General features: G+C 40.7%; 1 protein-coding gene across 1 annotated transcript; it reads left to right on the forward strand.

Annotated features, from left to right (window-relative positions):
- Nucleotides 1–249: 249 nt before the first annotated feature.
- Nucleotides 250–12,283, forward strand: FGFR1OP2 (FGFR1 oncogene partner 2). Its single transcript, XM_048933532.1, has 6 exons — nt 250–352; nt 3,589–3,725; nt 4,929–5,046; nt 5,661–5,803; nt 8,578–8,691; nt 9,806–12,283. The coding sequence occupies exons 1-6, from the start codon at nt 349–351 to the stop codon at nt 9,941–9,943; spliced, it is 654 nt and encodes a 217-aa protein (XP_048789489.1). The 5' UTR covers nt 250–348; the 3' UTR covers nt 9,944–12,283.
- The last annotated feature ends 214 nt before the right edge of the window (nt 12,284–12,497 follow it).

Raw genomic sequence — 12,497 nt, forward strand, 5'->3', positions numbered from 1 at the left:
CTGGCAGGGGGAGCGCCTCTCCCCTCCTCACCCACTACCCCGCCGGCCCCGCCAGCCAGCAGGGCCCCGGCGGCGCGCCGGGGTCACGCAGCCCCCATGGCCCGAGCCGCCCGCCCCAGCGCGGGCCACCCTCCGCGGCCTCGCGAGATCCCGCGAGACCGCCCGCGTAGCGCCACCGAAACGACCGACGGGGTGGCACAAGGAAAAGCGGACGGTAAGGTGAGGCCTCGCGAGACTTGAAGGCCGAGGGGGCGGTGCGGCTTCCTTCGCTCCGCCCACGCCGCCATTTGACAGCGGGGCGGGCGGCCGGGCCTCATCCGGCGCCGGGCGCTGCCGGAGCCGCCGGTGATGAGTGAGCGAGGGAGGGAATGAGGGGGCTGGGGGCACGATAACGGGCTGTTGGCGAGGAGGGCGGCGGGAGGTGGGGCCGAAGGGGTTGGTAAGAGCGGGCCGGTCGGGAGTTGCCACTAGCCCTGACCTGTCTACTGTGTCGCGACAGGTGGGAGGTGTCGCGATAGGCCTGGCTGGGGCACGGTAGAGCTGAGGGAAGGCCAGGTAGCGCGCTCCCTAAAGCTCCTATAAATTATGGAGCTGTGCAATGTTACAGAGAAAAGGAAGAATGAAGCTGTAGTAGAAGGTTTTCAGTAGTGAGGGAAGAGCAGAGGGAGGCTGCGGTGCTGACGGAGCCTTTGTTTTTTTGTTGGTTTTTTTTTTTTTATGGTAAAGTGCAGCTGAATTAGGTAATGAAAGCAATTAGTCAATAGCAGGAGGCGGCAGGAAATGAGCGTGGGGCGGCAACGTTGCTGCGCTGCCGGTGTTGCTGCTCCCGCTGCTACCTGTTGGCCCTGGGCTGTGGGGCAGCTGCGGGGTGACGGCTGTGCTCGGAGCTGGGGCAGAGGGCGCTGAGGTGTGCTGTTGCAAGTCCTCGTGCTCGCATATTAACAGTCGGTTTCAGTTTGGGATCTTTGAGTCACTGATCTTTCGTTTTTCTTTCCAGTGTTCAGGGTAACTCACGTGTTTAGATGTATTCTGTGGCAGGGCAGCTATTTTGTTCTTAATAGGCAGCTGGCTGAACAAGAAGAAAGTATTGTAACTGCCAAGAGTGAGGCTACTGCTGTGCCAAAAGGAATCCTAGTCAAGATTTGGGGCTTTGGATATCACGATGCAAACAGCAGACCTCCTCCTGGAGGACTCTGCAGGACTGCCAGAGCTCCCACACCATGATGTGGGTTTGGGGCTGCTGCCTGATTTGGGGCCTTCCGCCTGCGCAAGATACACACATGGTTGCCCCAGCTCAGTCACTGTGAAATAGCCAGTCGGTTTTTGTCTTGTGCAGTCAAAATGACAGTACACGTTCATCCTTCCATGCGCTCTGTTTAAAATGTGGTGTTGATGCAAATTATCAGAGGTGTTAACTGCATTGTAGTCTGAATGCAAAATGTATTTTGTGCTCATGGGGAGGCCTGAGAGGCTTGTTTTGTAGTGGCTGGAGAATTCGTGGCCTGGGAATTAAGTTAATGTCTGCTCTTCAAATTCTGAAACACTGAGCTAATGAAATCAACTTCTGTAGCAGTTCAGTCATCTGTCATGGGAGCTCGTGTTTTGTCTGTAACCATTTTGTAGACCAGTGAGAATGTGAGACCAGAATTGGAAGGAGGAATAAGACACAAGAAAAGCAGATCCTTAAAAGCAATGCAATATGTTGACGCCACCTGAAATGTTATCCTGAGTTCAAGCAGTATCTGGACAATACCCTCAGACGTATGGTCTAATTTTGGGGCTGTCCAGTATGGAGCCAGGAACTGAACATGGTGATCTTTATGGGTCTCTTCCTACTTGGAATAGTCGTCAATTCCTTTGTATGTAATATCAAAAAGAGCTCCAACTGCTAAGCCACAGTGTATAAATGAACTGCCTGTGGTAACACATCAGTCTGCTGAAGAATTCGAATACATAAATATATCATATGGAAGTTAAAATCAAAGCTTTAGTTGATAAATAGGAAGGAATTCACATTATGAATGTTTATAAGAAATCTGAATATGCCAAAGTGTTGCTGCTTTTGAAAATACAGAAAGCACAGTTTAAAACAGCTGTGCTCTGTGCAGACCTAAAACTTGTTTGCTCAGGCTTCTTTGTCCATAAATAAGGCTTAATCCTTCTGTGATGGGACGGTCTGTAAGAGATCATTTTGCACCATTTTGCATGAAGTAAATGTCACGTGCTCTTCTGAACACAGGAAATGTTAACAAAACTACTGAATTAAAATGCTCTGGGGACTTTAGACTTAGAAAGTTCAAGGGCTCACACAGGCTCTTTAGAGAGAGCACTGCAGACTCTCTCACTCACTTTCCCCCAGCCTAACACTCACTGGTGGGATGTTCTTGCTATCCTTGTAAATCATTGAGGAGAATGGTGAAATCTCCTGTGTTTGAAGTGTCTTCTTTCTACTACTTACCTAGATGGTGGGAAAAGGTCAGCTGGGGATAATGTGAGGATTTCATCCAGCTTGGCTTTCTGGTCCAGAGCATGATTTGTAAAGGTGCCTAAGAAAGTTAGAAAACCAATTTGAGTAATTTTTTTCTGTAGCTCAGTGCTTGCTGACCTTGTAGGTTTACAAAAACCTCTCCTTCGGCAAATGTCCCAGCTGAGAAATGGATTTTTACAGTAACTTGAGAAAATTTCCTGAAACAAGACTCAAACCTTATGTGTTATTAATAAGCCTTTCTTATTGCTATTTGATTGCCAAAGAACTTTCAAGGAGTTGAAGTAGTTTTCCTTTTCAATCGAAAACATGCAAGGCTTCCTAAAAGAGAACAAAACCAAGAAGCTTGAAGAATCTCAGTCACTTGAGTCTTTTGAGAATAGTTTTAGGGGAGAGGAAAAAAAAAATAAAAAAGCAAAGGCCCATGCATTGGAAATCCTAGTATGTGCAAACATTTTGCAAGTTTAGGTAATTTCTGCTTACAGCTACTGTAATTAGAAGGCTGGTATTCTAACTATGCAGTCAGTTCTTTGTCTTAGCTAAATGGCTGTCTTGCTCTATCCTGTTGAAAACAGCACATTTTACAATTCATTTCATTCATTTTTAGACATTTTAGACATGAAGGTGTAACACAGGCCTTTGGCTTTCTGAGTTTGCCCTAAGTAATTTTCCTCTACACTGCCAGTTTTAGTTCTTTCTTTACTGATTTAATTAAAATCTTCAAGCCCTCTGTAACCTTTCTGGCATTCTCTTTTGTCTTGAATTTATACTTGTCAAATATCAAGAGAATATCAAATACTCTTCTCACAACACAGCTTGCTTTCATTCCTTTGGTGCAATACACTATCTCAACAGCAATTAAAAAGCAGAAAATGGAAAGCCTGACTTGCAGTATTTTTAAGCTATATGATTTTTTTTCTACTCCTGAAAGACAGCATGAGTCTAAAATGAGAGATGTCTCACTGTTTAGAGAACAGGAGGATGTTGTAGTCAGCTGCTTCATACATAGGAAAAGTACATATATGCACGTGTGTTCCAGAGATAGTGGTTCTCTCTATAGCAAACGGGTGGTGGTGTGAAAATAATACACTTCTTTTCTTTAGAAATGAGTTGCACAATTGAGAAAGCCTTAGCAGATGCTAAAGCGCTGGTGGAACGGCTGCGGGAACATGACAACGCTGCAGAAGCTCTTATTGAACAGACTACAGCTCTTAATAAACGGGTTGAAGCAATGAAGCAGGTTTGTTTTTCAACTTTGTTTACTCCATCAGGAGTAGAACTTGGAAACACATCATTTGAAGTCATTTCTGTGGTCTGTTTTGAATGTAGAATCAGTAGTTATTTGGTTAATCCTTTAATGCCATATGAAGTATTCTTATTGTGGGTGTGACTGTCATCTAAAATTAGGTTGTTTATAATTTTGTTTGATCCTGTGAGGAACTTTTGCCTGCTGTTCTAGCTTAAACATTGAAAGTTGGTGTTTATGTTAAGAGCACAGGTAAAAATGGGGTTAGTGTCCTGCAGTGGTGCCTTGTGTTTTGTTCTTCTGTAAAGTGCTACTTGTTTGATGATTCAGATGTGCAGATTTAATCAGACAGAGGCCCTGTCGTAGTGTCTTCTGTGTAGAATACTTTATCTTTTCACTGTCTCCTTTTCTTTCCAGGTAGCCTTTTAGGCTTATTCGCTATTATTTCCCTTCTGATGTTAAGCTGTCCAAGGCATATCATTAGGTTGAGTGTGACTTTCACTAGAGAACTTCTGCAAAACATAAAGGTGTCAACTGTCTTTCCACTTGGAAGTTCATCCTGTCATTTCTGTTTTAATACATGTTAATGAGCCTGTAAAGTAACAAAATCCTGCATATTGAGGTTGGTACTAGATGATCTTTGAAGTCCTTTCCAACCCAAACAATTGTAATGCTCTATGTTACTGTATGCTTCATCCCTGTGAAACTGCTCGCGCAGAGGCTTCGTAACCTTATATCAAGAGCATCACGTTTACCGACTTGTTGAGTGTCAGGACTCATGCGTTTAGGTCCACGTGATTTGTACTCATACACATGCTTTAAGCTATCAGGAAGCCACAGAGGTGTCAGTACCTCATGGCTATTCTTTAGCACGTGTTTGTCAGCTGTAATGGTCTGATGGGGAATTTGACCTGCACCAGCTGAAGGTTAAACCGCGCCCACTACAGAGACCTGAGGTATCAAACTTGGTTTAATATGAGCGTCTCTGAAGGGCAGTAAGTTGACAACACCTCCAGATGTGTTTTTGTTTATGTAAATGAATTAAAATGAAACATTTCTCTTGCTGGCTATAGACTTTGGCTGACATTAGAACTGGTTCTTTGTGACTTGCTAAGTAACATTTTCCATTGGTTACTGAAATATGGTGGGTTTGGGGTTGTTTTGTTTTGTTTTGTTTTTTGTTTTTTTTTATAATAGTACCAAGAGGAAGTCCAGGAGCTCAATGAAGTAGCAAGACATCGTCCTCGGTCTACATTAGTGATGGGTATCCAACAAGAGAACAGACAGATCAGGGAATTACAACAGGAGAATAAAGGTAAGATTAACGTTCTGTCCTGTTCAGGTTCTAGCCTGCACCACTCCAACCAGTGATACTTTCCTCACTGACCAAGTCTCAAAGAATATTTTATACAAGTTTTCTTCTAAGCAGAACCTGTCAGTTTAACTGATCACAATGTAATCTAATGCAAAGCCTAAATGTCTCAGCACCAGAACTGTAATTAACAAGAAGAGCTGTATAGAACATCTGATTCAGTCCATCCTTCGTGTTTGTTGTAAGTGAGGAGATCTGAATATTGCTTCTACAATGTAACTATCTATATGAAGATATGTTTTCCCATTACTTAAAAATAACAAATGTGGAAAGAGTCAGGAAAAGTTGAGTTATAAGCATAGTAGTATAATTCCTTCTGAAATTCCATACAGTAGGAATTAACAAATGGACAGCAGAGTCTCTGTTTCTGACTGAATGAGGAGATTCTTGGGCAGACGCCACTGAAGTATTTGAGGACACAACCAAGATTTGATGGGGGAAGGAAGGGGCATGCTAACTTAAGGGTTTATTTCAGCTTTCTCAGACAGCAGTATCTTTGCATTGTGTTTCATTTCTTCTCTGATGAAGTTTAACTGAACATCAAATTTTGTTGGTAGAACTACGCACGTCTCTTGAAGAACATCAGTCTGCTTTGGAACTCATAATGAGCAAGTACAGAGAACAGATGTTTAGGTTGCTTATGGCAAGCAAAAAGGATGATCCAAGTATAATAATGAAATTAAAAGAGCAACATTCCAAGGTAATTCCTTTGGGTTATTGGATTTAAGGGTTGTTTTTTTTGTTGGTTTTTTTCTCCACTAACATGTAAGTTAGTTTGTAATGGATCAACACAAAACTTGCATCATCTCAGTTCTTATATTATTGCACTAACTAGTCCTAATGAAACACAAACAGGAAAATTGATCCATCAGTAGGTCAACCTTACCAGCTGCTGATATATTTAAGCTTTTATCAAGTAGCATTTCATTACCTTATCTACTTAATTTACTTCTGCTTTGCTTAGGTCTTTAAGGCAACTGCTCACCTATAGTTCCATGTACCCATAGATCTCGGTCTAAATGCCTCAGATTGCTGTCTGAGTGGAAGGAGTAAGCCAAACGTTTAGCAAAACAGTATTAAGACATTTGATTTGGTATCAGTGTTATAAGTTAGCATTATCTCTTGTGTATTTGATACCTTTGGTACCTAAGTTAATCCTTTGGAACCAAGGCAAGAAAGTAAAATATCAGTCCTGAAATGGACTTCAAAATTTCATTTAGAAACACTTTTATGGATTCAAAGCTTGGGACAACAAAATAATAATAATGGAAAATAGTGTTATTTAAGCAGGAGATTTGGGATTCGGTATTTTTATTAAGTTGGACCTCACAAATATACTTGATAAAGAGGATTTATTACCCTTTCCTGACTCTTACTATTTCTGGAATTTTGTTATTTATCCCTCTGATCAACCTTCACCTCCAGTAAGACTGAACAATCTTGAAGCAGTCTTTAAATACTTCTTACCACATTAACAACGAATTCCATAATGCCCAAGGAGTCAATCTCAATGTTACCAGTAATCACTGCTTTCGTAAGTGGCAGCTGTCAACTTCAGTGGCTATTTACAAAATATTATTTAACTCATTACTTTCTGCAGATCAACAAGCACCTGCCTTTAACAGAAAAGCAGTTTCTTTTAGCATTCTTGTGCGCATGAGGATTGCTAGTAATGAGCCTAAGCATGCTGTTTGATCTCCTGTTAGTGACCTTGTAACAGGCTCTAGATCATATTGATCAAGATGCCACATAAGCTAGCCAAATGAGGACAGCTGTGTATCTAAAAGCCACTAATTCCTTCCCAGTCCTCCACGATACGTCCTTGCCAGCTCATTCTTTTACCGCTGATCACAGCTTCCTTTCAAGCCAAATGTATTCTTTTAAAAATCTCTTGAAAAACAACTTTCAATGAAGGAAAAATGCTCCATGTGCTCATTTTCACTGGAAACTGAGAAGAATATAAAGATTTACAGCAAGTTCTTTCTCTCCTCCCCACCCCCTTCCCTGACTTCCATGCTGCAAATGAGCACTTAATGAGTAAACAGCTAAACCACAGCTTTGGCAATTGAAACAGCAGAAAAGGATGGGAAGGGCCAATGTTCATTTTTAATGAAGTGTGTTGTTGCTCAGACTGTGATTCCAGGCAAAGGAATTCTTGTGTGATAGCTTAATTGTTTCTGTGAGTTCAAAGGCAAGAGGACCATCTGCTAGGTGTGTGGACTTCCAGTCAAGTTCATAAGTTAAATGCCATTTTTAAGTTTAATCTGTACTGTTCTTCAGTGTAGATAACAGCTTTCAGTCCTACTGTTCTTTTTCTAGTATTATTTAATAAATGTGAATTTTGTCCAAAGGTCAGGCCAGACAAGAATAAGCTGGTCTGTTAGTAGATTTGGAATAAGAAACAGGTTCAAAGATTGGAAAAATTAAAAGCTTCTGTAAATACATTACAGTATTTGGCTTAACTGAGCAGCAGTGAATGCCAAAAGCACGGGCTCTTTATCTACATTTTCAGGAGAAATAAGCAGAGGCTCTATAAGCACTTCCTGCTGGTATGCTGGCCAGAGAGAAAGTAAAATATCATCCAAGCCAACAAAGGTCCAAGTAAGATATCACTTCTTTGCAAACAGGGAAAATTATTTAAAATCTAACTTCCCTGCAAAGGCTGTTATGCCTGTGTTAGTGACTCCTATCACCCCTCTCCTGGCAGTGGAACAAGGTGAGCAAAGAAGACTACTGCATTTTTTTTTTTCCTTCCTTCATGAATTTTTCAGTGAGATGCAGTAATTATTTATAATAGGAAAGTACCTTATCAGAGTTAATTAGCAGACACAGAGAGGTCAGGCAGGGCACAGGGGTGTTTCTTAGGGTTCAGCAAGGACAAGGCTCTGGAGTCCAGATCCCAGATAAGCTGAAATTGGAAATGATTTGAGCAGAAGGACCACGAAAAGGGCTGAGTTTCCCAATTTATGGCACAGTCAGGACGACAGCTTTGCCTGCTCTTTCTAAGAGAGAAATGCCCACCCATGAGCTAGTACTGCCTGTACTTGTGCTTAGTAGACTTGGGACCAGCTTTCAAACAGGTTGCATATGCTGCTGTGCTCAGATGATGTTAGCCTTTCTGCACATCCGGAAAGACATACATCAGCTCCTGCAGTACAGGAAGTTCTTGCCAGAGCAAGTAAGTGGCTGTCTAACAGCCATCTGGGTGATGTGGAAGCTGTCAAAGGAATAGTCATTTGGCATGTTTTCTTCTGTAAAATTCCTGAAAGGGAACTGTATGGCAAATCAGATTGATTTAAATGAACAGAACTGCAGTGCTTGCTCGTGCTGTAGAGTTAGTGCTTCTTTGTTTAGATCTGTGTTCACATTTTTATTACATGACACAGCAGTTAAAATGCACATTTAATGCTTTGCTTATTTTTAGTAACAAATAAAGCTTATTACTAAAAACATCTTTTTATCTGTATGGCTTAGGAACTGCAAGTGCACGTGGACCAAATTACAGAAATGGCAGCAGTAATGAGGAAAGCCATTGAAATTGATGACAGGCATGGCTGTAAAGAGCAGGAACGTATCATTCAGCTGGAAGTAAGTATGAAATCAAAGCAGCGATGGCACAAAGAGCGATTTGTCTTCCTTCACCCTTCCAGTGTGAAATGCTCAGAATTGACTGTCAGACAAGAAATTGTGTTTACATACAGATCAGGGTGTAGTTGTCAAAATAGGGAAACTTGTCTACCACTTATTTTGGGAGCTGCGGAGCAGGTTACCATTACCCAAATATATTCACAGAAGCTTTAAAATGTGCTGCATGGCTCTGACCCTACAGTTCTTTCTTTCTTGTACAGTCTTTCAGTACATTGGGACTTAGGAATGGCCAGCTTCTCGTGCATCCACTGGCAGTATCAAGGCCAGCAAAAAGATAGCTGCATGATATCTAATGCTAATTAAGATAGATAATTAGGTTACTTATGAGAATTAGTTTGATGTTGTATCATCAACACCTGATGGATCTGAGGGTGCCATACCTGACTTTAGATTGGCCTTTGCTGCACTGCCATCCTTCCAGAACTCAGGAGCAAATCACGTTCTGTATTCTTGTAGTAACTTCACTGAAATTGCCACAAATCCCCAAGATGCTGATTCAGACTTCTGCTTTGGTCACCTGCTTGATTTTCCAGATTTCCTCAATATTAAATCATTTCTTTTGTCAAAGGTTTTTCCAGTGTGCCACCAATTTGGTTGCTTTCTTGTAAGACTTTGTGGAACCAAGTCACACATTATTAATGAGTGGGGAACTAGGTGGAATATTTAATTATTTCAAAGTATTTTTTAAACTCAGTAAACTCTTCAGTAAAGAGATCTTTTCCATTTGTAGCTCTGTGGTAATCTGGCATGTAAAACAGATGCTGCTTTGCACGCTTACCTTCTGGTATAGTTTGTTTTGTCTAAAATGCTTTTGGTTCTATTGTTCCCATTGCTTTAGCATTACTGAAACTCATCCCTTAGTAAGAGAGTAAACGTTATCACAATTACTGAGTTGCTGTCTCTATCTCGAGTTATGGGATCGTTCACTCATACTGCTATTTTGTTGCTCATCTTTTGTAAGCGTGTTTGTAGCAAAGGGAAGGAGAGATCCTTTATGTAGTTACCTCAACTTTCTGGAGTTCTATTAAATGCCTTTTTTATCCCTCCGTTATAGCAAGAAAACAAAGGCTTGAGAGAAATTCTTCAGATAACCAGAGAATCATTCCTGAACCTTAAGAAAGAAGATGCATCAGAGAGTACATCCCTTTCAGGATTAGTAACAAGCAGTGATTTGAGCCTGAGGAAGAGCTAAAGACTGTGGAAGCCAACGAGCTTTAATTGCACACTTTACAAATGGAATATCAGGGGTCACTTGTCAAGCACTTGTTACTGAATAGGGCACCAGCAGGCTTATGCATCTCAAACTTCAGTTTAGTGGCTTTTATACCGTGTAAAAGAAACTCCAACCGGTATTCTATAAATACCATAGTGACAGATTAATTGCCATAGATCTAACTTCAGTAGGAAATGGATTAATGCACTTAAGGAATTGGGAATTATTTTTATATGAAGTCATTTTACAAATAAAACACATAATTTCACTTAATTTATATAATTTATTGCTCGGACAAAACTTCAATGCAGCTATTATACAATAAATGCGAGATTTAAAGGCTGATCTCTGGCTAAAAGACAGTGGCTGACTATGCTTTGTGCACGATCCATACTTTGTTTTTCCTTTTAGTAAGTTTTTTGAAATTCAGCATTTAGCAATGAGCCTCTTTTAATGCAGAGAGATAGCATAAAGCTGAAGGATTTCTGCTAGCCGCAGGCTGTCCTGTTACAATGTAAGGCCAGTTGCTTCAACATAGGTGATAATTTTGCAATTGTATTTACCTTATGAGAGAAAACCAAGCTCAGTTCTCTGTAGGTGGCAAGCTGCTGGAATCTCACGTATTTCTTTGGGGATTGGCTGCCCAAAGTGGGAAACAGCAATTTGAAAGCACCTCAATCTATAGGGGGAGAAAGATAATTGGGAGAAGGAGTGGTGAAGTTCTATGGCAAAGTTGGCAGCCTGCACACCTGCAAATAGTATTCTCCCTCTTTGAGTGCTACACAGTCAAGGAGCTCAGCGGGAGCTTTCAATATGTTACGCTGACAGAAAGACTGCTCGCTTTTTTTCCTGAAAGAGCTGCAGAGGTGAAAATGAATTAGCGCTTCTAGAACAAGAAGTAGCTTGCATTGTATGCCTATACACCAGAAGTGCTTCATAAGATGTATTTGCCAGAAAAGAGGTGCTGAAATAATTCACATCTGGCTTTTGTCAGACTGCTTCTGCTACTTGTTCAAAGTGCTAAGGCTGTTGCTAAGACTGATTGTATTACCACATTTTGTTCAGCATGTTACTGTATTCTTGGACTGCGTACTTGAAGTACAGCAAAAACAGAAGACTACAGATCTACAAATGGTATACACACTTTGGTATTGGGGCTGTTTAATAACTTACCTTGCAAAATGAGTTGAAGACTACAATCAGTTATCATTTTAACAAATTTCATTTTCAGTTACAACAATGCGAATGGAATTGAGCGTTAAGCACTGTCAAATGTGGCAGTTTGAAAAACAATGTTGATTCAGTAAAACCTCCATAGACGCAAAGGTACATGCAACAAAAGGTCTAATATGGAACTTTAGATTCCCAGTGGATGGACAGACCTACAGGGAGCTTAATATTTTTGCTTTGATACTGTCACATGCTTTATGAGAAGCAAGTAGAGTGGTGGGAAAAGCATGTAGCAGAAAATAAACACTGAGTTCTTATTAATTAATACATCTGCCAAGAAACGCAGCTGGAACAAGAGCTCAGAAAGGACAGGAATGAAAGCTCTCCAACATTCTATGTTTTTTGTAGTTGGGGTAACAGCTGCTTCTTCTACCAGAGCATCATAGCTTTTTTGGGTAGGTTTAAGAATATATTGAGGACATTCATGTGCATGAAGGTTTTAACCCTTTCCAAACTTGAAGGTTTTTTTTCTCAGAATACTTTATCTCAAGCTCAAATTACACTTGTCTGCTGTTACCTATAAAACTTCACCCATGCTTACGTAACTTAGTATTTTGCATTTCTGCTGTAGCTTGCAAGCTGGTGACTTAACAGAAGCAACATCTATTTTAATGCAGTGTGTTTTGGAAGAAATTCTGGTTTCAGTTTTTTCTACAAGTGTCTTTTCAGCTCTTGACTGATATCAGAGACATTCAGCTCCATTTGACACTGACTGCAGTCCCACGGCTGACCTCCTGTTTTGTCTCAAATACAGCCTGCAGGGTGTATAGCAGAGAAGGGTTGTTAGACTGTGGCAGTTCTTTAAGGTTGCTCTATTATGAAATAATGCTTGATTAGTGTTTATTTTTGTAAATTAAGAAATGTTACTTAATTTATCTACTCCTAGTCTTCACGTTTGATACGTCTCCCCTTCCATTCCCCTGCCCTGATCACTTTAGGATTTTAAAGAGCCTTCACGTTGTGTGGAGTGACTATTTTTCATTGCATACCTGTTATTTTTGTAATGCGGATAGCTTGAAAAGAATTTATGGCTAGAATTGTGTACTGTACAGTAAACTTATTTTATCAATAAAGGTGACTGAAAATATGGATGTCTGTGTGATTAAAGCAAGGTACTGAGCCCCAAATGAGCTGTGTTTATAGCATCTGAGGAAAAAAAAAACCCACCATTTTGCTTTCCACTGGGCTTCTTTTTGTACATTAGAGCAGAAAGGCAGACCCATGTATACTTTAAAATATATATATCTTTGTGAAATGTTAATTTTTCTGTTGGAAAACTTAACACTCACTTCCATTACAAGGC

Source organism: Lagopus muta, chromosome 1 (genome assembly GCF_023343835.1).
Source record: "Lagopus muta isolate bLagMut1 chromosome 1, bLagMut1 primary, whole genome shotgun sequence".
Taxonomy (NCBI): domain Eukaryota; kingdom Metazoa; phylum Chordata; class Aves; order Galliformes; family Phasianidae; genus Lagopus; species Lagopus muta.